Source organism: Charadrius vociferus, unplaced genomic scaffold, assembly GCF_000708025.1.
Source record: "Charadrius vociferus isolate BGI_N301 unplaced genomic scaffold, ASM70802v2 scaffold858, whole genome shotgun sequence".
NCBI lineage: Eukaryota > Metazoa > Chordata > Aves > Charadriiformes > Charadriidae > Charadrius > Charadrius vociferus.
Genome location: NW_009649724.1, coordinates 843951 through 870209, shown reverse-complemented (window position 1 = coordinate 870209; position 26259 = coordinate 843951). Strand labels below are relative to the sequence as shown.

Sequence of the window (26259 nt, the reverse complement as noted above, 5' to 3'; positions counted from 1 at the left end):
TACTTGAAGTAGGGTATTCTTGTATTCCTGAGGTACACAAGTATCCTACTTGAGGAAAAGGACCTGGAGTTATTGGTTGACAGCCAGCTGAATATGAGCCAGCAGTGTGCCCAGTTGGCCAGGAAGGCCATCAGCATCCTGGTCTGTATCAGGAATAGTGTGGCTGGTGGGACTAGAGAAATCATCATCCCGCTGTGCTTGGCACTGGTGAGGCACTACCTCCAATACTGTGTTCAGTTTTGGGCCCCTCACTACAAGAAAGACATTGAGGTTCTGGAGCATGTCTAGAGAAGAGCAGCGAAGCTGGTGAGGAGTCCAGAGAACAAGTCTTACGAGAGGCAGCTGAGGGAACTGGGGTTGTTTCATCTGTAGAAAAGGAGGCTGAGGGGAGACCTTACCGCTCTCTACAGCTACCTGAAAGGGGGTTGTAGCAAGGTGGGGGTTGATCTCTTCACCCAAGTAACAAGCGATAGGACCCAAGCTGTGCTAGGGGAGGTTTAGATTAGGTCGCTTGAGGAAACTGGCTCAAGTTGTGCTAGGGGAGGTTTAGATTAGATACTAGGAAAAATTTCTTTACTGAAAGAGTTGTCAGGCTGCCCAGGGGAGTGGTGGAATCGCCATCCCTGGAGGTATTTAAAAGATGTGTAGATATGGTGCTGAGGGACATGGTTTAGTGGTGGGCTTGGCAGCGTTAGGTTGATGGTTGGACTCAATGATTTTGAACGTCCCTTCCAGCCTAGATGATTCTATGATTCTGTGAGATCTACAAAACTGATTTAGAGGGAAAGGTACATGCTCTATGTATAGCTGTCACTGGAGAGTCTACATAGTACACTTAGGTATTACACGTGTCTTCTGCTACTGCCAAAATCAGTTTTGTGTGTGAGCGTAAGGGAAGATTCAGTCCTGCCACACGTAAGAACTTTAGCTCTTACACAGTTGTAGAAGGTAGGTATTATTATTTGTTACCACTTGAAACTTGACTAACCCCAAGATAAATTGCTTATAACTCTAACTTGTTCAAAATCTGTGTGTTAGGAAGTATGATATAAAATCACACTAACTCTAGTATGAAGTCTTGTTATGAATAAATTTTTGAGCAACATACTAACAGGGCCAGGAGGCAGACCTCATGATAGAGAAACTCATACAATTTGCGTGCCTACATAGCTTTTTACTTACTGCATTGCACAGCAGTTTTTGTCATCCTTAAATTCTTCTGTTCTCTGCTACAGAGTAGCACTTTGCCTTAAGCCAGCTCTCCCTTTTCATCTTGTTTGCCTCTTGACGAGAATGCAGGAATTTTCTACTAACATAGCAGGTGAAAGGGGAAAGGTGTTCAGGTTTTTTGAAGGTGGGAGGGGGAGATGGTGAGAGCTAGTTTAAGCCAGAGAAAGCTGTGCAAAGAAGCCGTTGTTGAAAGAAGGAAAAGGAGGTAAAGGAAAGCTGTGAAGTTCACCATAATCAGTAGGGACAGCGTAATCAGTAGCGACATCTGACCTGTCTAGTCTGGCTGAGGCTGGAGCAAGAAAGCATGGTTTTGTGTTAAAGAAAGATTTCTCAGTTTATGAGCTAATGAATTAACTCTTGGTATGCTTGCAATGTAGTTGTAGGCAGAAAAGAAACAGCCTGCTTGAAGTTATATTAACTTATAGTTCAAAATCTGCTTCTCTCCTTTGCATATCTTTAAGTTATTGCTACTTACTGGACTGAGCGAGAGCAACATTTATTCCTGTTGAGGCTGCAGAACTGACTAAAGGAATTTACAAGTGAGAACCGAGTGGAGGAATTGCATTTTCTTTTGTTTTAGTTTTTAGTACAGGAGTATTTCTAGTGGTCCATGGCTGTGGTTCCTACATGTTTTCTCACCCCTCAAATGATTATAGTAATGCTGGTATGCATGTAGTAGTAGTAAGAAACCTACGCAAGGTTGAAGGTTCCTTGTGATAAAGACTGTGCAAGAGTAAATGAAAAAGCAGTACATAGAACTGACCAGGAAGGTAAATCCTCTTCCTTCCCAGCTATAATATAAAGAGCCTGCCAGCACAGTTTTTTCAGATTCTGCATTACAGTGTCTGTATTCTGCCCAGATTTGGAATTTAACTGAATGCCTGTAATTTTTTATTCGGGAGCCACTAGAACAGGAAGGTGCTGTGCTATGCCATGGTGACTAGCTTTAACCCTCTCACAATGGGATACAAAACAGATTAAATGGAATAAACGATGCAGCAAGTGTAAGAATTGATGTGTGGTACTGCCACTTAAAAACCTATTGGAGGGAAGACATCTTGTGCATGTATTTGAATTGCTTCAGTTTGCAGCTGGACTGTTACCACCTTCTTTGTACTTTTCCATGTAAATAGTCTTAACGTTGATGGGTACAGCAATGTTCTCTGAGTTTATTGGGTTAAATGAGGCCTGCGTTTGAGGACAGTTCCGTATACACTTGCATCAGATACCGCAACCTCATGCCTTAGATGTCAGCAGAGGATGGTTATACTGGACTGGGAGGTCCTACCTGCTGTTTCCTGCACAGGCTGTTATGCAATCACCTGTGGTGTCCTATGCAGTAATTCCCAGACTTACTAGTTCTAACAAACATTATGCATGCCAGTGAGTGAATGTGGGATTCATTCTTTCCATGCCTATGGCTTGTTTGTCCATTTTACCTTAATGTTTTTGAGATCTTTTGTAATACTGGAAAGTCTCTTAGATTTAGAAATGGTGAAATCTGTCTTTAGACATTCATGGGCTTTGCCCTTCTTGAAAATTATGTTAATCTTCTGATTTCTTAACTTGTCTTTTCAGTTGCTTTGCAAACCTCTGATTTGGACTTTATGCTCAGGTATTGATACAGTAAAACAGATTGTAAAATATGTCTTGTCCTCTCAAAGAAAATGTTGGTGTGATGGAGTCACAGGCAGCCAAACTATAGAGCTGTTAGGTTGCATACTATTCTTAGCCTCTGAAGAGGGCTTTGAACTAAAACATTTAAAATGCAAAGGAGTATTTGTTGGCAACTCCTGTTAAAAGCAAAACTGACCCTGCAGGTATGAGAGCAGACTATTTCAGAATCATTTGCTAGTTTTAAGGTTTTTGCTCCAGACCATCAACTGTTACTGATCTTGAAGTCGTTTTTTCCCCTGAAATGATTATACATGTGGGAAACATGATGCCGTAATTCCTCCCCACTCACTTTTGCACACAGGGAACATGGAGACATACGTTTGCTAGTGTTTCAGATATTACTCTGACAGAATTATTTTGCTCTTCTCTCAGGACCATATGTTGATGCTAAAATGAATGCATCACATCCATCTTCTAAGTTTTGTTCTCAAAACTTCTTTTTTCTTTCCTCTGCTGTTGAGTTTGTTCCAGTTTGCATTACTGTTTCCTCCTGATTTCTTTGTTGGACTCTTCTTCAAGTCAAGGACATCCACGTGTCAAAAGTTCTCTCTAATACTGGGGAAGGATATGTTTGTCAGACAAAGACCGAATGATTTGTGATACAGCAAAGGAAGAACGTTCCTAGAAAAATAATGAAGAAGCCGGATTAGCTTCCAGTGTTACAGTTGTAACACTGTCACTTGGCCCCGAAATCCTGGAAGATTCCTCTTCTGTGGCTCGTGTCTTTTGTGGTTTTGTTAGTCTCTTTTGCTTTGTTGTGAGATTCTGAGATTCTTTGTGTACAATGAGTATGTTTTTGGTTTGCATTAGGAGCCAAATGGTGTGTTGATAGTCAGAGGTGCTGAGGGTACTACAAGTAACAAAGGGAGTCCAGAAACAAAACTGCAGTCCAGCTGGCAGTGCTCGGAGAGAGTACTCTCCTGTTCTTCCACAGTGATGTGCTTATAAATAACTATCAGGAGTTTCCAGCACAACAAGAGAGGTTTCTTTTTGTAAGAATTTGTTGTAGATTTGGTCTTCAGCCAGCAGCAGAAAACAGACTCTTAACTCTTCAGATGATTTTGCAACCACTACATTTCTCAGTGCTTTTAGGGTCTTGTATATTCTAGGAGTGAACAGCCTGTCCAGTTACCTTTCCCACAAGTTTTTTCAAGAAAATGTTTTTGAAGTAGTAGTTCTGTGCAGTAACTGCCCCCACATTGTGCAGAAACTGACAGGGACACCCCCTTTTTCTTTCCTCTTCTGTCTATATTTGAACATGTCATTTTGTCTAAGTACTGCAAATCTATAGATGCTGGAAAGCGGGTTGTTTTCCTGGCCCATATAGCTTCTCCTCATATTTTTCCTGTCTTTTAAGCAGAAGACAAAACAAATCAGGCCTGACTACTGGCAAATGACAAGGTGTTGAAATGAGTCAGCTTGGCACATCACATACTTGTTGTTGGCATGTTACAGGGTTACGTTACCAAGTGATAAGCAGCGCATATATCTGGAATTTGGACTCACCCATTGTTTACATGCTTATTTTTTGTCGCTCTTCCTTCTTCCTTTGTAATTCCTCTTCTTCAGGTCTATATGTGAAAAACACTGATACCCAGTATGATTGATACTCAGTGTAATACCCAGCCAGGTATTAAGGAGAGGAGTTTTGAGGAGGGAGGCTTACAAAATGTAAAGTAGCTTCTAGCACATAAGGGTGTGGACTTTTGGGAACAGGCAGGCTGTAGGCTGGAAAACACTCTTCTTTTTCCCCTCCCTCCGTTCTTCTCTTGGCTTCTTTCTCATTGGTAATCCTCTTGCCGTTTACTGTAATAGGAGTTCTCTTTCTGCCCCTGTTTCTTCTCTAGAGGTCATCAAGACTTGCATTTAAATGTGAAATATCAATATACGTTATTTATCATTTGCTTTAAAATTGGTAAAGCCTTTCTCTCAGCAAGTTGTGGTACCTGCTGGTTCTTGCTAAAATGAACATGTTAAAGACCTGGTTTCGAACAGAACTTTAACTGTACCTGTCTAATGCATACTAAGGTCTCTTTTGCCGTAGAGATTGTGGCTTTAGAAAGCAACTATTGAATTTAGTATCTCAAAGTGTTCAAATCAACTGTTTGTGCCTTTGTTTTCAAGATGCTTTTATCAAAACTGAACAGATATTTGAGGTATGTTAGTCTGTTAATGGGTGGAAAAAAACAGGTGTGCACTTCTTTCCTCTTTGACATGGCAGAAATTAGGTCCTTTCCTGTTCCGTGTAGTTTCTCTTAGTCTTCGTAAGAAAATAAGATGGAGAACTGTTTTCTGGAAAAATTTTTATTATCAAATTATTCCTATACAGCATTTTTACCCTTGGTAAGGTAACACGGATCTATGTATGCACTGGCTTGGAATTCAGTTCCACCAAAAAAAGAAAATCGGCAAACATGACCTTTAGTGCAAATTAATGCCTTAGATTATATGGATTTTCTGTCTTTTCTTTTTCTTTATGCGTGTTTTCCTCTCAGAGTGCTCTCCAAGTTCATCTTTGGATGAGGGAAAATTGTGCTTGTTACAAAAATAGGTAACACTTTAATTTCTAGATAAGTGTCAGATGTTTTACAGTACGGTGGAAGGTAATTTATCAACCTCTAAAGTCCTTATTTCTTCATGAAATTTCTTCACCCCTTCATGGGGCGAACCCATGCTTGATATTGCACAGACAGGACATTAAAGCAGCAGAGGTTGTGTCAGGTGGGGAAGAAGCTCTCCACAAGGAGGAGGATGACCAGTGATAAAGACTATTTCAATAATACATGTTCTTGTCCCACCAACCTGCAGTAGGAAAAGCGGGGGGGGGGGAACAGTTACTTTTTCCTCATTGGGAACAAATGGTCCGTTTTTAAGCAAAGAAGGGTAGGAAAGGACAACTTATATTAAACTACTAAACTAGAAAAATCTACTTACTTCCTGGGTATCTCCTGATAAGCAGCTTGCGGACTTCATCGTAGACCCATATCAAGATGGCAAATGGTACAGCCACAAACCAATACTGGAACCTGGGAATGGGAGAAGAGGTTCTCATTCAGAAGCATCTAACCACTCAGCTGAATTTCTGGGCTCTCTGTCTGTGCTGGTTGATGTCACTAAAAGAGAATCTAGCCTTTTTGGCTTTTTTTTTTTTTTTTCTCCTTAATTTAAGCACTCCAATGATTAGAAATAAGGTGATGTGTGTGTAAGCCTTCCAGTCTTTAGTAGTTACTGGTTTAATTTATTCCAAATACTATTGAGAAGGAAATGTTACCTGATGGTATGTACAGTCTCTAAAGATGGCAGAAAAATGGAATATTTCTGGCAGTGATATATTTAAAATAGAAGTTGCTTGCATAAAATTCAATAAAATGCTAACTAGTCTCACCAAAATATTGGGGACCCTGGAAAAAGTACTAAAATGTTTGTTCTGTACAAGTAGGTTTCTGGATCCTCAGTAGTAAATCTTGTAGAACAAGTAGTGCTTTTTTTTTGTGGAAACTATGAAAATAATTCCTTTTTGGTCAAGAAATTGTTGACCCTGTTGTTCATAATGAATATTTTTAAATATTTATCCTTGAATTGTGCTGAATGGGCATCCCACTCCCATTTTTCTGTTTCTGGCAGAATGGTAAGCCCACGGCCTCCATGTGTGGAGGGCAAGGGAAGTGTGCTAGCATCAAAACTCACCTCAGCGGTGTGAAGTTCAAGGCTGTAACATGTCCAAGACCATAGGTAAGAATCAGAGCAATTCCTATCTGGGAAAATATACCCACCCAGATGACTTTGTTCCTATGAGAAAACCAAAGAGGAAGGGTTACGCGCCTCTGTCGATGCATAAAAACCTGATGCCACAGCATAAAGCAAAGGCTGTGCCACTTCCGGAGTTGTGGTTGTGCTTTGGTCGCTAGCTTCAGTGATCTGCATCAGATGATGAGCACCACAGACAGAGCAGCGTGAGACAAGTGGTAGACTGTAGCCCTGTCTTACATCCCATATGCCTGTGCCTTTGCTGGTATCGATCCTGACCTATCTAGATTAAAGATTTAGGTAGACATGCAGTGTGTATTAGTCATGTCTTCTAGTTGCACTCTTAATATGCACATTGTGACTCAGATGTAAGTGTAAGAAGGAAATATACATAGGTGTGGGCTCTGTACCTGCAGATAAAGAAAAGGAAAACAGTTTGCTTTCCTATCAGAAATACTCTCACTAAATGCCGGGTCTTACGTGTGGCCTCCGACGCAATAGATATTTTTAATTCCCTGGCTTCCATGGGATTGAGGGGTGCAGAGTGTCTTGCAGAGGGCAGCCAGCACTGCCTTAGGGAGCTTGACCAGCTGGTATCTCCTCAGAGGCTAAAGTTATCTCAGAGAAGTCCAAATATGCTATCTATCGATAACTATGTAAAGAACTTAAGAAAATAATCTGGAGAGGAAACTCTCTTCTTTTGAGTAACCATTTTCATGAATGGGGAGTTAGTTATAAGCTGCTTTATTTTCAGAGTAACCAGTACAGTGTCTCTCTTTGAAGGAGACCCCTATCATGAAGAAGGAAAGGGGGTGGCGGGAAGTGTAATAAAATGTTTGTCTGAGTTTTGCAATTGCCAGAAGACAGATTTAGTCTTTGCTCAATGACTAAATGGGAGTGGGATAAATCACTGAGCGAACCTTCTACTAAAGTTAGCAGTAGGCTAACTTATCCTCCCATATATCAGGTAAAGAATCTGCAAAACTTACCTGAAAAGACCCTGCTGGAAAATGGAGTTTCTTCGTGTTTTCCTGATGATCAAATCAGCAACTTGCTGAATTGTAATGCTGACAAAAAAGGCAGTATAGCCAGTCCACTGTAGGTATGTCCTCTGGTATTTAGTCTGCAAAGCGAAGGAAAAATCAAATATTGTTGTATCAGACACTCATATCTTGTGCAAGTGAGTGCAAACCTTGATACTAGGATTTCAGTTTCTACGGTGTAAATGCAGAGTTATTCCAGATTTAGTTACGTAATGATCAGATTTTGGCCAGTTGTTCTAGTCCGCTGGTTACTGCAGATGAATCACGAGGCTGAAGCACGAGCTTGGTATAAGGAGGTATTTATATTGATTTATTAATGGCTTTTGTGTCTTGTGATTTCTGCAGAATGAGTGAGGGGGAGTGAAGAGTGAAAGGGGGAGGGAGAGTCTGCAAAGTACTTTACAGTAGTGCAGTTCAGAAGCAGGGCTGAGAGATTATGATGGGTCTAAACATAACATCCAGAGAAGGTGCATCTCCAGAGACTTTGAATCAGAAGGCAACAAATTGTAGAAGAATGAATAAAAGATTTGAGCCTGAATGAAAGAGCTAGGAGTCAGGAAGCTCTAAAAAGTCTATCCTGAGGGACCATTAGATGAAATATAATTATTTTTGCATTTAAATCTCTCTCTCTTTACCTAATTCTTTATTTTGAAGGAGAGTATAGAATTTTTAAGAAACTGTTGGGTGAGAAGACAGAGCAAGGGTGTTTCAGTGCTTCCTTACCCATTGTTGTCCATATGAATCCTCAAAGTCATTAATGGCATTGTTTTCCCAGTCGACTCGCACACCGAGCAGCGTGGAAGGGAGGAAACCTTGTTCAGCGTACAGGGTAAAATAGGTTACAAAGGCTCCCACTGACTGCATGATACCTGCAAAATCAGAGATAGAAATGAGGAAGAAGCAAAATTTAGGAGCACTGGGGAATGTGCTGGATATCAGTGTTGATCTGTCTCCTATGGCATGAAACTTGCCATGAGTCTAAACGTAGTTTCAGAGCTCTTGGTGCTCTAAGGTTCTTGACATCTGTAAGTAAAAACCTGTTGTATTGTTGAATAATGAGCAACAGGAGGGAGTTAGTACGTTTGCCTAGGAAGGCAGAGGAAGGAGTTGAGTTTCAGCTTTTGCTTTTCTGAAAATGAATCAACTTGACTCTGTCTTGGTTTGCTGATACAGGGCAGGGTTTCAGAGAACATGCCAACCTACCGATCTGCAGATAGGAGTATACAGCGAGCTGCTCATTCACCAGCCTGTCTTTCCTTTTGTTACGAGGTCTCCTGTTCATAATATCGCTTTCAGCTTTTTCGTAGGCTAGTGCAACAGAGGGGATCTACAACAGAAATAAACCATCAGTGTCTTGGTGGCAACGTTTGTCTGCTTCTCAGATGCTTACCAGAAAAGTTTCAGTTCTCAGGTGGTTCTGTTGACCTACCCTGCCTTTTCAGTGTACACAGAGCAAACGAAAGAAGGATCCGTGTGGCATTCTCTTGACATGTATAAAGGATTTGAGGGAAGTCTGAAACTGTTTCATAGGTCGGATCATCATATGACAATACAAAGGTCTAGAGGATACTGCAAATATTAAAGGATCTTCGCCTTGGACTAGGCTCTGATGAAATGTCTGGTATTCATCCCCTGTAGCAACTGCAGCCATCTGTATGATATCTTGATTGAAACATGCTGTTATTTTGCGCACTGCTGAGTTTTGCTTGTCAGCCTAAGTTGTCGGAAGTCTTTTCTTTCTGTTCCCCATCTGCAGGTTACTTTTTCTACTATTCTTTCTCTATACCTGGCTGCTTTTAATCTAGCCCTCTACTCTTCCACTAGCTTGTTATTCAGCTGCAGGGTAAGGCAACTAAATCTTCCAGTGTTCTGCGTGTCTCTTTGCACCCAGTCCCTCTCACTTGTCATGATATTTCAGGAGAAAATAACTTTAAAGACCCCAACTTACGATGTCTGTGCCCAGGTCAATGAATAGGATGGTGATAGTACCAATGGGCATTGGAATGCTGGCAATAATGTAGATGAGAAAGGGACAGAGCTCAGCAATATTCTTAGTCAGGGTGTAGGCAATTGTTTTCTTTAGGTTGTCAAAGATCAGGCGGCCTGGAGGAAAAGAAGACACTTCTGTAAAAGCTAATTGTCAACAGTATTTTCCAGAAAAAAAGTTCAATTTTTAACTCAATGAAGTGAAAACATTTACTGCTTATGTCCACTTTCCTCGTACATTTATTCATGCATTTGGGGTTTATTTTCTTAAAATGCTAACCTGCCTTCCCTTAGAGCCTTCTGAAAATTTAAGTGAAAGTTCCGTTCCTCAATACGCTGTAGTTCTAATGGAAACCACAAGCTTTTTATGGTGAAAGAAGAGTGGAATGTGTGTTATTGTCATACGGTGAGGGTGATGTGTGAGCAAGTAATAGAGTGAAAAAGTAGAGAAAACATTTTGTATCTTTGTGAGGCTCAGAACTGCATAGGAACAAGATGGGAAGTGTTTTTGTCTGGAGCTTGAACAAGCAGCGATAGCAGACAGATGCTATGTGTGAGAGAGGGGGATGATCTCCTTATTCTCTGCTTGTCGTGTTTCTATAAACCGAATTTTCAGTTTTTCCAGATATCAAAATCACTTTTCTAAATCCAGAAAGAAAAAAGGGGAGTGCGCGCAGGAAGGAAGGATCAGGAGGGATCTGCCAGTGCTCTCTGGCTGTCAGAAGCTTTCAGCTAAGAAAGTGGATAGCAACGTTATTTTTACCTTCCTCCACTCCTGTGACAATAGAAGCAAAGTTATCATCCAGCAGTACCATATCAGCTGCATTTTTAGCTGCGTCAGAACCAGCAATGCCCATAGCAATTCCAATATCTGCTTTTTTAAGAGCAGGGGAGTCATTGACTCCATCTCCAGTCACGGCAACGACTGCTCCCTGGAACACACAAAAGGATCCAGATGTGGGTTTTTTGAGGAGATGGTGCTGTATTCCCCTAAGGGCAGTCTGCTCTCAGCACACTCCCTGTCTTGAAATCTCTAGAAGAAAGATGCTGATACAAAGTTCTGAATCCTCTTCATACCCACATAAAACATAGCCAGTGATCAGAAAGACTCTAGGCTTTTGTGTGAAAACATCTGTATCTGAGTTTGTGATCTAGACTCCCTTCATAGCAGAGAGAAATGGGAAATTCAGGGAAATTCACTTAAAAATGCAATTAATCTGATCATTTCTTTCTGTGGAATATAAGAGGGCTTAAAAATTTAGACATCTGTATATGTGTATATGGTCTATCCCTGTCTGAGCCAGACCCAGGCTCATCTCTGGCATCTGTGGGAGATTCAATTGACACAGCATGTACTGTCCTTCTCTTTTTTTCTTGTGAAGTGCTTTTAGAATCAGTCAGTTTTTATTTTAATTGTAAATTATGTAACTGTTCAGTTAGACACCATTCTCATCCTATCCCCACGCTTTGGTCATTGCCAGTCTGTGCTAGAGTTGCACTAGTAATACAAAAGATGGAAAGCTGTGATTATTCAACTCGGCTTCTTCATTATCTTCCAATGAAACCATCTACTGCAGCTAAAGGTCCTGTTCTAGTTGATTAAAAAGTCCATGACTTCATAGCAATACAGAGTGTTGCGAGTGGGGAAAAAGCCTGACAAACTGATTAATACAAATGCTGAATGTCCTGTCCCTGTGGGGATTTAGCACAATGTCACTACCTATAAATAATGCCATGTACGGAAGGGCTTATAAGCTCTAAGTACTAAACATAGCATGTAGACTGGCTGGCTTGAGTTTGGGGGGGCGGGGTGTTCCTTTTCATTCTTTAAAGAGCCAAATCTACTAGGACTGTGGGTGTGTAAGCAGTGCAGAACACATTTACCCCTTGTCTACCAAAGGCTGCTCAAAAAGAAAAAAGAAATGAAATTGAAAGATTTTATCCTTTTTTTTTTTTTTTAATACTCTCCTGAAAGCAGTTCAGGCTTAAACCCAAAGAGCTGATAATGCTGATTGGAAAGCTTAGCTCTGGAGCTCTGGTGTAATTACAAAAATAAAATAATGTCTTGTGCCCTGTCTCCTTCTCTGCTAAGTTCAGGCACACAGTAGTGTGGCTTCCAGTTCTCAGCATCTACTTGGAAGACGTTGTATCTGAGGGGAGAATCTTTTGATGACAATTTGCAACTTTTTCAGAGCTCTATATGTGTCATTTCTTTCCCTTCTGCTTCTTGTGCTGGCTGCTCTCCATGCTCCTTTACATGATATTGGCCCATGGATGGCTCTTTAAATCCTGCTTTTTGTGGGTGCTTTTACAGTGTTTGAAAGTAATATAGGTAAGCCTTGGTCTTACATAAATAGTGCTATGACATTTTGCGGGACTCGTACCTTATTTCACTTCTAAACATTCCTGTGGGCAGCAACTGCATAGGTCTAAATGGCCACAAGAGATAAGATGAGAGGATGTGGTAACGTGTTGCTTTTATCTGGGTTTCAAGAATTCCTGAGGGAAGGCTTCTTCCCAAACAGTGTACGGTCTCTGCTGAGGAGGCTTTATGTGCAGCACAGCAGAAGCTTCTCAGAATTACATGCAAAAGACAGACCTTCAGTAGAGCTCCAAGCCAACGGAACTTAGGAAAGGCTCATTTTGTCACTAAGAGTTCAGAGTCTGTAACAGGAATTTGAGTGGCTTGGATTCTGTCCAGACAGTGTTTGTGACAATCTGTTAGATAATGTTCTTGCACAGTGAAAAGAGTATAAACAGAGCTTAGCAAGCACTGGAAATTGGCTTCCACCCTCTCACCTCGGGGATGATATCTGCGGAAAGCTATTGCCTTGTGAATGCCTAATAGCCATATCTGTGTATAACCTTTTACATCTCTTACCTGTCTTTGGCAGCCTTCAACTATAATCAGTTTCTGTTGGGGCGATGTCCGAGCAAAGACTATCTCTGAGTGGTCACACAAGATTTCATCCAGCTGCTGCAAGCTCATATCCTTCAGCTCCATCCCATTAACTACTGCTGCTGTAGCTTCTCTGTAAGAGCCATGGCAAAGCTGGGTGAATTCTCAAATCAAAAGGCTTAGATAAAAATAGTGCACTTATAGAATGTATGAAGCTTGATAGTAAGGAAAGCAGCAGATTGAGTTAATTTCAGAAGCATTAGTTGTTAATCAGCAGGTGTTGAATGAAAGCCACTCTAGAAATCCAGAGTAAATTACAGTTACCTAGATACAGAGGGGAGTAATTGAGGCTTCCTCCTGAGCAGACATAACAGCAGAAAATGCATTTTAAAGAGGGCTCTGAGTGGGAGGGTGGGACAGTGGAGGAGGAAGACATCTTTTCTGTGAAGAGCTTTTATCTTTCTCTTATGTTGTTATCTTTTTCACATTTAATGGTTGAAAGAGGAATTTAGCCTGATGGTCTTTAAGTCATGTCATTCTGAATTTGCTTTTCATATGTGTGTGTTGGCAAATGGGCAGTGACAGCAAAGTCCAACATGATCTGCAAAGTAGAATTTGCTAGGTTTTTTTTCAAGGGCCAGGAGATGAGAGCCACTGACTTAGACATATAGTCATGTAGGTAGAGGTGACACATTGGACGGACGTAATGGCTGGGAACATACTGAGAAACAGAAAACCAAAAAGCAGCCATGATGCAGAAATAGGCTATAAAAGCATTGTGGAAGGAGAAGGCATAGATTTCAGCAAATATGTAGGGGATACCCATGGTAGACTCTGTTTGCTCTTACCGTCTATTGACTTGCTCAACAGGAATGTTGAGGCGCTTAGCAATATCTTCCACAGTCTCACTGGTGGCTGAAATGATGCCTACACTCTTGGCAATGGCCTTAGCTGTAATTGGATGATCGCCAGTGACCATGATAACCTGAGGAAGGGACAAGCACTCAGCATGAGTGACAAATGTATGTGCAATGGCTGGAGCGAGATAAGATGAAATATCTATTGTTGTAGACCAGGAAGCAGTTTAGAATCTGAACTTGGAAAGCTGTGCTATGTACATAACAATGACAGATTATGGCTATTACTTAATTAGCTCTATATTGACGTCTGGTTTCTGCCTCTTGTTATTGGTGCTATTTTATCAGGGCTGTAAAGGAAGAACTTGTCACACATAGCAAGGTTAGAATAATGCAGAATAAAGAAGCCTTTATATAAGAATTTATATTAGGTATACTTAAAGGTGGGAGTTCATTAGAATGTTGCATCTTAAAACGGGTCCTTGTGACTAAGGTGTCCTGACAGATAAGACACAGTTTTTTCTTGTTTTTCTTGACTACAAGTTGCCAGTTGCCAGATCTGTCTTCAGACTACAGAAAATTTCATTGGGGTTGGGACTTGGGATTCATCTCATCCGAGATCAGTAATTCCAAATGCTCATTTTCCTTGATACTCAATGACAATGTGGTGGAAGATCTTAAAAGCTGTATTACCATTAGTCTTTCTGTAGAATCACTGTAATTTTTACTGTAAAATTCTTACCTTGATCCCAGCACTGCGGCATTTTGAGACAGCATCTGGCACTGTGGAACGAGGTGGGTCAATCATAGATAAGAGTCCAACAAAGCACAGGTTGGAGGTTGGGAAGTTCATGGAATCTGTGTCAAATGAGTAGGTGTCTGGAAACTCATTTTCAGGCAGGTACAAATGACAGAAACCTGAAAAGAAACTTAGGTTGATGTGATGTACAGGAAATAGTGTGAGAAGGAGGAGAGCTTGCTATATAGCATCAGGCTTCGCTCTTGTCCATAGAATTCTGGTGCATTTAACTGTTAGCTTTTCACAGAGGATTTTTTAACCCACCGTTGTAACCTTCACGTCAAAGCTCATATCGAGTCGGGGTTTCACGTGGCAAAGCTAGCGATACTGCCAGCAGGGAAGAGTGTTTTCTGTTGTGGATTACTTATGGGTTTTTTTGGCTGTGCAGTCTGGCAGGTCAACATCAGCATAGAGCAGTAAGGGCATCCCTGCCACAGAGATCTTACAGCACCTCAGTGTGGTTTTAACACTCTGCTTAGGAGGCTCTACACTTTCCTTTTTTCCCCTCTACTTCAAGAGGAGCGAAGTCCAGACACGCAGGATTGTACCAAGGTTTAAAACCCCATTTTAGACCGCAGTTTTCTGATAGTCTAGTTGGACTCACCCAGCACTCTCTCTCCCATGCCCCCCAGCTCCATGTATGCTGTTTGGAAAGCTTCTGCCTTTTCACTGTCCAGTGGTTCTTCTTTGCCGTTGATCATGATGGTGCTACATCTCTCTAAAATCCTCTCTGGGGCACCTTTCATCACCAGTAGAAAGCGTTTGTCATTGGGATCATCAGTCTCATGAATGGAAAGCTGTGTGTCACAAATACGAAATTATTAGAAAGAGCATATGTGATCCTCATTTGTTTCTAGTTTTGGTTACTTTGCATGGAAGTAATGTTTTTGGTTTTTTATTCCATGAGGATATCATGCATTCCATCAAATGGAATGAACTACATTTATTATAGCTTAGATTTCCTCTGTCACTGAATTACCCCATTAAGACTTCCAGGTCACAAATAGTTGCGTTAGACCCAGTGATAGAAACAGTTTAAGTTTGAAACAGTCTGGCATAATTTCCACAAATGAAACACACCTGGAATTTGTTGGTAGAGTTGAAAGGAATTTCAGCCACTTTCTTGTTCCGCGCTCTAATACTCATGACGTCACCCAAAATGACTTCTGCAAATTTCAGCAGAGCTGTTTCAGAGGCATCACCTACCACAACTCTCTGTATATGCAAAAGAAGAAACAGTTTATAGCACATCTGCACTTCCATCAAGAGAGCTTGCATGCTTCTATAATGTGTTGTATGCAGCAATGAGTCTGTGTTGCTACGTTCAGGTTGTCCTGGAAAATCGTTTCAGTAAAAATTTAGGCCATCTGTTTTGCACTTGCTGGTAGAACTAAGCTACAGCAAAGAGATGAAATTACCACTTGATTCTGGGAAATTGCAAGATTTGTGATCACATCCAGGTTTGTGTGGAGGCTTTGTAATGCAGTTCTAGGGTAGCAGCAGGCACGTATGGGTGAGCTAGCTGATGCACAAAATTAACTGACTTTGAGGAAGGCATTGATGGATTAAACAGTAAAAATCATGGGTTTGCTCTGGTATTCTAGTCGTCAGAATTTACTACCTTCAGCAGTCGTGTAAAGACGTGAATTTAAGGCATGTTTACCTTTTCTATATTGCTGTTACGTTAATAGCGTAGTAATTACTAGTGTAGAAAATCGTGCTACCTGAATTGCCTTTTTCTTATAGGGACAGTTGCTCTTGCCTTTGTTGTTTTTTTTCCCCCTGTCTTTTTGTGAGTATGTACCAGTAATACTACTATAAATAGTAACTTAGAAGATTGGCATGGTAAAATGGAGGAGATTACTAAAGCTAAATGGAACTCATATGTATTGTTCTTTCAGAGGAGGAGAAATAACCTGATGTGAAGTAGGCAGTACCTTCATTATGGGGAGATTCTCCTGTCCCGGTCTGAATTCTGCCCGGTTGCAGAGAGTTACAATTTTTGATAATGCGGTCCATGATGGAGAGCTTTGATCAAAAGGCTGGGCTGAGAGGAAGCAAAATAAGTATTGCATCCCTTAGCATATTACATGATGGAAATAGAAGCTTAAGTTTGAAACAACAGGCTTGAATTATTTACAGAAGAAAATTGCTGTTTTGAGTGTTTCTGTTACAGAAAAACAATTTGACACAAACTGTTACATCCGTCAGTTAGCAGTCCTGGCAGAATTGCTTAGATGATGTTTCTCTGTTTATTTCCCTACTAAATTTACTGTTGGCAAAAAGATCTGGCTTAGAACCTCCTCCAGACTTAGTTTCTCTGAGTGAAGTTCAAATATTAATTCTTTCTTTCACATCTCTACATGCCTAAGAAGGTACTTTCCTGTTGCATGCTACACTTCTGTGTGGAAGGAGGACATGTCTGGTTTAACTATCAAAAGACAGTCCCATTGACATCAATTTGACAGCCAGTAGGTGTGAAACACCACAGGTTGTATCCCAAGTAGTTGCGCCTTCCCAGATCCCCCATTGCCCTATTTACTTGTTTGATCTTCACTGGTGTCAGCTGAGTAGATCTGATTATCAAACCAGAGGTGAGCAACAGTCATCCGATTTTGTGTGAGGGTCCCTGTCTTGTCGGAACAGATGATGGAGGTAGAACCGAGTGTTTCTACAGCTTCCAAGTTCTTCACCAAGCAGTTCTTCTTTGCCATCCGCTTGGCTGTCAGAGAGAGACTCACCTGGCAAAAGTAAAGAAGTTCAGCTCACTGTTCGTGAGGTACAGTTACAGAATGATGCAATGAGGTTGCATACTTCTGCTAGGTTTTTTGTTTGGTGGTGGGTTGGTTTTTTTTTGGAAGAGAACATTTTTTTAAAAAATTTGTCTTTTGGTTGACTGCAGTGCATTTTTTTTTCTTTTTTAATGCATTATTAACGTCAAAAGTTTGGCTGTAACTAGCAAAAGTACATTTGCTGCTGAGAGGAACCTGCTTGCTTGCTGGTAGAAATAAGAATGTCCTATCAATTAAGAGGCTGTTTTGGATGGAAGAACCTACAATGTGGGGGGAGATCCTAATCACCAACTCAGTGAATCCTGAAATGATTCTTTTCATTATTGCAGTACTGCTGGTTATTCACTGTTGGTGTACTTTAGGGCTAACAGTGCTTAGCAGATGTGCTGCTTCTCAGACAGGGATTTTAGTGGTGCTTTATACATGTTAGTAAGTGGAATTTTCATGCAACTTTTAGGGTACAGTATCCTAATTTCCAGATAGGAACAGGTTGTGGAGAGATGAGTCACATCAATCTGCTGGTTAGCAAGTGAGGGAGAACGGTACTTGAAGAACCTTGTTTCAAACTGGATTGTTGTGCTGAAGCTTTTAAGATTAATGGTTTAGTTATGCCAGAATTCCCAAATGAAATGTTTGTCCTTTCAGTTTCATGGAATAAAACCCCCTATTTCAAACTCGACACAGCTGAGTCACTTAGTAGATGATCTGTTCTTCACTGGTTAATGTTGCACTGTAATGAACTTCACAATGATGAATTGTGGTAATGACTGAAGAACTACAGTGCAAACCAGTAAATTCAAACATAGACTTACCGTTACTGTGGCTAGCAGTCCCTCTGGCACGTTTGCCACAATGATGCCAATGAGAAAGATGATGGAGTCTAGAATCTTGTATCGCATAGAAATGGATATAATGAAGAAGATAACACCGACGGAAATGGCCACTCCTGCCACCAGGTAGACGAAATGTTCTATCTCAATAGCAATGGGTGTTTTCTCATTTCCTACTCCCGATGCGAGAGAGGCAATCCGCCCGATGATAGTGCGATCCCCAGTGTTGATTACAATGCCAGTGGCAGTGCCTGCAAAGAAAGAAAAGACTGTCAGCTCCAGGAGAGACTAACCCTCTCTTCTGTACCCAGTACTGATTGACAAAGACCCTTCTCAGACTTAATGTGACTGAGACTTCACCTCAGAATTACATTCTTCCCCTTAGAAATCTTATAGCTGTGTTGGTGAAGAGAAAGACGTAAGCTATTTTCATGAATCAGAGTCTTTTTGGATTACATTGCAGTAGGAATGCAGTGTTACCCTGGGCACCGTGCAGTCTCATAGCAGGTACTTTGTTAGGTATAGCACCCAAACCTTTTGGCCCTGAGAATAGGAACAGCACCTTTATGCATGCAGAGCCCTTAAACAGAAGCACCCACAAGTACTTAGAGGCATCTGCAACTTGATGTTCTTAAAGGTAGTGATGAAAAGACCAAAAGGAAACCGCAGTTAATTGTTTGTTGCATCCATAACCACGCTTGGTGTTAAAACAAATGTCTCACTGGTTAATACTAAGACGTATGACCAGCCCAGTGCCTAAGGCTTTTTTTTGTGTGTGTGCTTGGGGCAATAGTTTCTTGTGAGCAACTAAACCTTTCTGGAATTCCTTGGAGCAGAATGGTTTAAAATGAGTTAGCACTATTATGCAGCACACTGTATAAGTGCTATTTCTGGAGGCCTTTCTCTCTGTACACACCTTCCACACAGGTGGTAGAGTAGAATGCAATGTTCCTCGTCTCCAAGGGGTTCTCATGGGTGAAGTCACAGGAACGAGGCTGTGGTTCTGATTCCCCTGTGAGTGAAGAATTGTCCACCTTTAATGAAACGGAGACATGGCCATATTAAAGTTAGTGTTATGTACGCAGTTATGTCTAGCCCAGAAGGCAAGGCAGCAGCACATTTAATCATCAGTGACAGGGTGGTAATCTCCCAGTGCCTTTTCTCTGAGAGAGTTGCCATTGTCACTGAGAGAATCTATTTCTATGGGAATTCACAGTCAATGTTCTGTGTCTGCCGGTGGGATTTTCAGTAGCAGCCTGAAAGAAAATATGGTTTGAAGATTGGCGTCCAGGTCTGTGGAAACTCTTAATGCTGTATTGGTATTTCTGCCTCTGTCCTGGGGAAGAGCATTGCTAGAACATAGTATGGATCTAGTGGCTTCTTCAGATGTTCAGGGAGTAGAGATGTTAGTCCTAGATGAGCTGAGCATCACAGTATAGCTTCTGCACTCTATGATTTAGTTAGATTATATCTAATTAAAGCTCTAATAACTCATATTGGGTGCACAGAAATTCTTTATATGTAATAAGAATCTCTAAACCACATTTTTCCTCTTTCCCCATGCTCTGCAAAGTACTGTTTACCTTACAACCCTGAGTAAAGATCAGACGAATGTCTGCTGGGATCCTATCTCCACCCTTTATTTCCACGATATCTCCAACCACCAGCTGATCTGCTGGCACTTCCTTCTTTTCTGCATCTCTGATGACAAGAGCTTGCTGAAAGACAGAAATGTGACAAAAATTATCATTGTGCCGTCCTCTAAGAGGTAAATTCAAGTTGGGCTTACTGCACTTGCATCATTTCAAGGTGCATTGTTAGAATGAACTTTTATCTTGAGTGAACTACATTAGTTATTCTCACCTGTGGAATCATTTTACTGAAGCTGGCCATGATGTTTGTGCTTTTAGCTTCTTGATAGTAAGCGAAGATACCAGTGAGGATGACGACCAGTGCCAGGACTACACCAAGGTAGAGCTAATCAATAGAAGACATAATCCTGTTAATTTAAGACAAGCGTTCCGCAATGCCTCTGCTAGAATAGATCATAGTTCTGTGTTGTTTCAGGTGACTCTTAAAATGAAGTATTGGTCAGGTTAAAAAACAGTTTAAGGTAAGAACTTTCAAGTTTTGCCCTGCGAATGATCAGGTAAAGCTTTTTTGAGTATGAAAAGGGCATTTAGCTTTTAATAGCAAGTTTCCCATCTCTAAAAGCATTCTCTAAACTAACCATGACACAAACTCAAACAAATTACATTCCCAGCAGAGTGTAACTCATAAGGACATCAAACTCCAAGACTCCAGAGTCCTTTGTGGACTTCAGTATTGCCCTTATGAGTACTCAAGTATTATGCTTATGGGTAGTGGTTATAAAACCTTTGGATAGGCACTCTTAGACAGAAGTGGTATGTTAAGTATTTTAGCCTTTATCAGAAATGTTTGGTAGTAGAGGGAGAGTCCTGAAAGAATAAAAGGCCTCCTTGTAGTTACTGAATAACTGTGAAGTAATATTTAAATTACTTAGATTGTCAAAGGGTCAAATACTCGCTTTGTGGTTATTCAAATACTTACATTGTCAAAGGCTGATTCAGCTCCCTGGGCAAGCTGAATGCCAAATGAAATCCAGGAGAAGACAGCTCCTATCCATAAGAGGATGGAAAACCCTCCCACCAGCTGCTTGAGGAACTTAACAATTTCAGGAGTGGCTTTGGGAGGAGTGAGTGAGTTGGGACCATCCCGAGCCAAAATCTCTGCTGCTCTTGCACTAGAGAGACCCTGCAAAAGAAAATGAGATGTTTAAAATTAAGTCACAGGAAAGATTTATTTTTTTTTCTCGACTCAAAACAAAATTCACCTGCTGTTTTTTCCTTAAACATTGTTTGTGTCACAGATCAGCTGCAGTAACCTGCATCTGTGGTTTCCAGCCTTTGTGATTTCAGGGTGGCTACTATTAGTTATCTGCTATGAAGAAACAGAGAGTTCTTTACTGGACCATTGAATTTGGGGCTGTGTCCCTTAGGAGTTTTCATTATGTCGGTTATCTGTCAAGTATACCTGCACTAAGTGTTTGGAAAGCTGAGGGAAACCAGACATCAGTTCTTTTGCAGCTCTTTCTGCATTTTCACGAAGACATTTGTAGTTCATGAGTTCTTTGAAATTCGTGTCTGTACTTCTGTCTGTACTCTGCAATGCTTTGATATTTGAACATTAGGTGTCAAAGGGACTCAGGTGTATAGTTTCTCAAATCTAGTGTTTCCTTCAAGATAAAATAATTTCCGGTGCACTCTCTTGCTATAGATTGTTACAGACATTGCCAGTGAAAAACAATTGTGGTGAAATTGAAATACCAGATAAAAACTTTAGAAAAGCTGAGGTTCTGGTGCAAACTTTGAGGTGACGTTTTGTGCAGGATTTTCTATTTCAAAAGAGTAGGTCAGACTTCTTCAGACTTGAGAGAAACTGCAGTTTAAATCCAGGTCACTGCTGCATGTTGACTTCCGGTTTAGGCTTTATTGGGAGTTGGTGCATCATACTCGTGCATGCATGCATCCACACATACATCTACGTATGAGTGTTGATTTGAATGCTTTCCTGCTGCTTCTAGGAAGCTTGGATAAGCCAGAGGCAAAGTAAGGCAACTGATTCAGGCAGTTTCATAATGACTTACTTTGTTCGTGCTTGTACCGTACTTTTCCTCCAGTTCAGAAGTGCTGAGTTTGTGGTCATCCTGGATTCCAAAAGAAAGAGAAAATGATAGTGAGCAGAATGGCAGACTGTTGAAAAATTTATTTCAGGGTCTAGAGAATGTTCAAACTGCCTGGATCTGGGACCATGGATCCAGTTGCTAGTAGGATATCCCGCTTTCATGAATAGACAGTATGCAATCTGCATATTGATAAGTAAAATATCTTCCACTGGAAGATGGTATTTTGTTTTGATTTTTAGAGTACTTCTGTACATAGTTCCCTCCTCCAGCAAATCTGTCACAAGAACAGAACGGTGTTTTCATGTTAATACTGCTTGTCACAAATATCTGCTTCTTTTAGATAAATAGCTCCTCTTTATGTGCTACAGGACTCAAGCATTCAATACCATAGGCAATATGTTGATAGAAGAAAGGGTGTGGTGTCAGAATATGTGTGACAACAATCTGCACTTGATTGACAAGGGAGGTTATGTGAAATTATTCGCCACAGTCTTGTAGAAAGAAGCAGCAGGTTCTAACCACAGTTTAAAAGGGTGTGGGAGAGGGAAATCTCAAATCTCTTCTCCTTTCTCTGCAGTGACACCTCTGTGGTATCACTGACCTAATTATATCTTGTGCCGAATGGAGATTTGGAAGCCAAGAATTTGAGAGATCTCACAATTGTTTTCACAGAATGATTCATTAGTACTTGGATGAGTCAATTAACTTGTCTGTGCTTTGGTTTCTCATTAGAAACATAAGAGTAATGTTACATGCCCTGGTGGCAAAGATAAGACGCATTGAGAATTGTCTAGCTAGTACTGGGTAGATCTTGGAAACATTGTGGGTAAACTGATGGCTCATTTGGAGGTTTCCTTACCTTTGAAATACTATCTAGCCCATAAATAGCCTCTCCTTTGAGTTGCTCTCAAAGCAATTCAGAAAAGAGGTCAGTATAATTATCTTCATTTTTCAGATTGGGAAACTGAAACGTATGGAGAGGAAGTAACTTTTCCAAGATCAGCCAGCAGGTCAGTAGCAATCCAGAAGTAAAATACAGGTTTCTTGAATTTAGTGCGCTGTCCTTGAAGTACAGTGCAGTTAGTTTGGGGGGAAAAAAAAACACCCTGTGCTTCAAGCTGAGGCATGCTTTTAGGTCTGCTAGAAATCTCTGGAGCAAAATACCATGCTTCTACCTTTCCCTCTGTTTCCTGACTGACTGTGCAAGTGGTAGTTCACAGGAAATACTGATTACAGTTACTCCATCTGGGGAATAACTCCTCTTTGGGGAGATAATGTTCTGTACTATTGGTGGCTTAATTAAGCCAGAATCATTCTTTCATTATAGATATTAATCCTGCACAAGTGTTTTTTCTGGCACACTTCAGGAGCGTGAGTAAGTAAATCCATCCCTGTGCTAGGATTTTCCATGCAGCGTGTCTGCTGTTAAGATGATAGCGCATTGGCATTTCACTCCCCATCACTGAACTTCATTCAAACAGTTGGTAGAGGCTGTCCTGCCAGGTGTAATGGGAGCTTAGCAACACTCACCAGCTCTAGTTCTTTCTTAAGGTCTTCTGTCTTCTTTTTTTTCTTGTTGCCTTTCAAGTCTTTGTATTTCTCCTCTTCATCTCCCATCTCTGTGTTTCCTAGATCTTTTGTCCCATAGATCTCAACTGAGTAAACATCAGACTTTTTCTGTAAAAGAAATAAGGTTTTGTCATTGTTGTGAACGTCTGCTGGGACTTGAAGGAAGCAGTAAAAATTACCACAAACAAGTCAAACTCTTGACAAATCTATGATTTTTTTAGACAAATTGCTACTGTCTCTTTCTCCTGGTAACTTGGAGTGCTAGTTCCAGTTTATGCCGAGATCTCTCCAGCGCGTGTTACAGCAGTCATAGTCAGATCTTCAGCAGATGTAAATTATAGTGTTTCCTTTAGGGTATCTAAGTTACACTTTTAAGTAGTTTATGGTCTAACACAAAGTGTAGGACTACTGCCCCAGGATCTCAGCATTGCTAGTGAAAACCATTAAGTCATTTATCAGCTCCAAGGAAGAGACCGATGTAATAGCAGGAGATTTTTAAAAGGAAAGAAGAGAGAAAAAAATATTCATTGAGAACTTACCTGTTTCTATTAGATACATGATTTCAAGATTTACTTTTCTTTTTTAATTAAAATTAATATTTGCACGTTTATATTTACACATTTACGCTCGATCATGTAGCGAGGAATGGAGGCAAACAGCATACCGGTAGCCAAGGAGAAACAAGTCTGTTTCATTTCAACTGGAGCTCAGAACTGACAGGGAGTTAGCAAACTCTTCGCTCCTTTTTCCCAGTCTACTACCAGGTATGGGAAACTGTTAACCTAGGGAAGCTGCCAAACCTCTGGCAATGTGGGTTTTATTGATAATTTGGGGGGAGTGCTGTTTCCTAATGTTTAAGTTAATACTGTAGTCTGAAGGGCAAACTTCCTGTGTTGCTAATTTACCAGCTTCTATAATCATAACGTTCCAGATCCTAATTATCTTGTAAACTACATGCCGTGCCTTGGAAGAACTATTTGTTGACCTCATTTCAGAGGCTTCCTTACAGATTAACCATCAGAGCTTCATGAGAGTCATACTGGATCTTATCTGATGGTGTGCTTTACTAGTGGGACAGATGAGCTCGTAGGCTGCTGCTGCTGCCATCTGTCTAATGAGTAAATACATACTCTGCAGGGCATTTGTCGGTGTTTGAACTCCTGCAGAGGTAATATTTCAGATGAGTTGAGAGTAGACATCTTAACTACATACAGACTAAACCAGAAACATCAAGTAATGGAAACAACAAGAAAAAAAAAAAAGGATTGGGACATCTTATTACTTAATACTATTCTGAACTCACAAATGGCATCTTAGCCTCAGATGCCCTTTAATTAGAGGAATGTTGAAGTCTTGACATTGTATTTTGAGGAGGGGAAAAAGCTAAGAGCTGGTGAGTAGTTCGGGGAGTTAAAAGTCTGAAGTCCTTCTCCTAAAGCACTTGAATTTGCTTGGTGATACATATCCCAGATAAAGGACATGTCTGTTAAAAGAAGTTCTATTTTTTCTACCTTGCCGAAGATTCACAATCTGGTTTATCTATTGGCATTTTTCCTTCACCTTCCTCCTTCTCCTCCTCCTCTCTTTAACTATCCCACCCAAAAATCTGTTCAGCTTTTCAAATCCCTATAAAGTGGAGAGACCAGGAGAGAAAGAAAACAGCTATCTCTAGTGAGAACTTAGCAGATGGAGGAAAATAATAAAGAAAATTAATGACGTTAGTAAAATTTGTTGATCACTTCTATGCATGATCTATATTCAACCTTTAACCTGCAGATTTTAACAAAATCTCAGATTTTGGCATTTGTAGAAAGCACAGTGTTCATGAAACTGTTGATTATGAAACTAGCCAGTCCTAGAATTCTTCCCTATCCAATCTGATCTCTTTACTCTTTAGGGTTAGAGGTGCATACCCGTCTACAGTGAAAATTTTAGTCATTACACTGGATGCCCAACATTGTCTAGTATTAATTTGTTTTTTACTTACTATAATTTTACTTTTTATAATCTTTAATTTTATAAACTTTACTTTTTATAATCTACATATGTATATTAAAACTTAAATTAATGCTTGTTCTTAAGAAGAAACACATATGCGGTAGCAGCAAGTCTGTGAACAGTGTACTCACCTTTACCATGGTGGTGAGTTTATTCTTTTCCTGACGTAATGAAACAGCCAAGCCAAAGTCTCTGGATGAAAAGCAAAAGCCCAACTGGAGAACGAAGTGGCTCAAAGCAGTTTTGGTTATTGCACTGCAGTAGCTCACAGAGGTTGTAGTTCCCTCTCGGCTGGCAAGCAGATGTTAGCTGGAGTCCTGCTTGCACTTTGGCATCCTTCAGGCAGGACGAGTTCGTTGTCCAAAGCCTGTGGAGAAATAGCACTGTTTGCTAGTGCTTTATAAATCAGCATCTTGTGCTGCCACTCCACCCCTTTCCTTCCAGGTCCAGCCCATCTTCTGTTTCACCTGTGGTAGGTGGAAAAATACCACAGTAATGGGCATGTGGGTTTCAGGTCAGATAGTTTCTAATTATTCCTTTGTAGTGTTTGCTCACAACTGGGGAACAGGTGTATTATTCATCTTGCTAGAAGCAAAGAGTTTCCTTCAGAGGCTTTCCAGCACCAGACTCCCCTTATGGTTTCCAGCTGTCATGGCAACATACGGTGGGGTAAAGGAAGTCTGTGCACATTTTGTCTTGCCTGTTTACATGATGTTCTGTTTGCCTGCCAAGGGTCCCTAAAAGTCAGATCCCTGCCCTGTTTAGGTACTGATAGGGATTTAGTGGAGTGGTGTTCCTTAAGCCTCTTAACTTGGACTTCAGTTTTAATTCTTGCACTGTGTTTTTTGTGGTTTTAACCTTCATGCTTAGCTGAATAACGCACTTCCCCCTGCATTTTAAGGAAGAGCACTTACCTGAACAGCTTACTTAAATTGTTTGTCTTGCACCAATTACCAGCTTCCATACAGGACTGATAATGAGATTTATGACACTTTTGTTACCTGGCATATCTCATCACTTAGAAGTTATTAACTTCTTTGCTTCTGAAATTTAACTGACCAAAAACTAAGTCATATATGGTGATTTTTCTATAACGTTATCTGGGGGAAGACTGTCTTTCATCTGT

At 40.6% G+C, this 26259-nt stretch overlaps 1 protein-coding gene across 1 annotated transcript; it reads right to left on the bottom strand.

Annotated features, from left to right (window-relative positions):
* Positions 1-5195: 5195 nt before the first annotated feature.
* ATP12A (ATPase, H+/K+ transporting, nongastric, alpha polypeptide) lies at positions 5196-25507 on the bottom strand. The gene is made up of 23 exons (XM_009890784.1): positions 25265-25507; positions 23097-23243; positions 21528-21587; positions 20432-20635; positions 19724-19837; positions 19444-19578; positions 18777-18894; positions 17843-18111; positions 16781-16979; positions 16176-16285; positions 15319-15453; positions 14843-15035; positions 14182-14357; positions 13431-13567; positions 12565-12715; positions 10447-10615; positions 9646-9800; positions 8901-9024; positions 8421-8566; positions 7644-7777; positions 6595-6696; positions 5842-5933; positions 5196-5709 (listed from the first exon to the last, which is right to left on the bottom strand). Exons 1-23 carry the CDS (start codon positions 25271-25273, stop codon positions 5681-5683), a joined length of 3108 nt encoding a protein of 1035 aa, XP_009889086.1. The 5' UTR covers positions 25274-25507; the 3' UTR covers positions 5196-5680.
* Between the last annotated feature and the right edge of the window lie 752 nt (positions 25508-26259).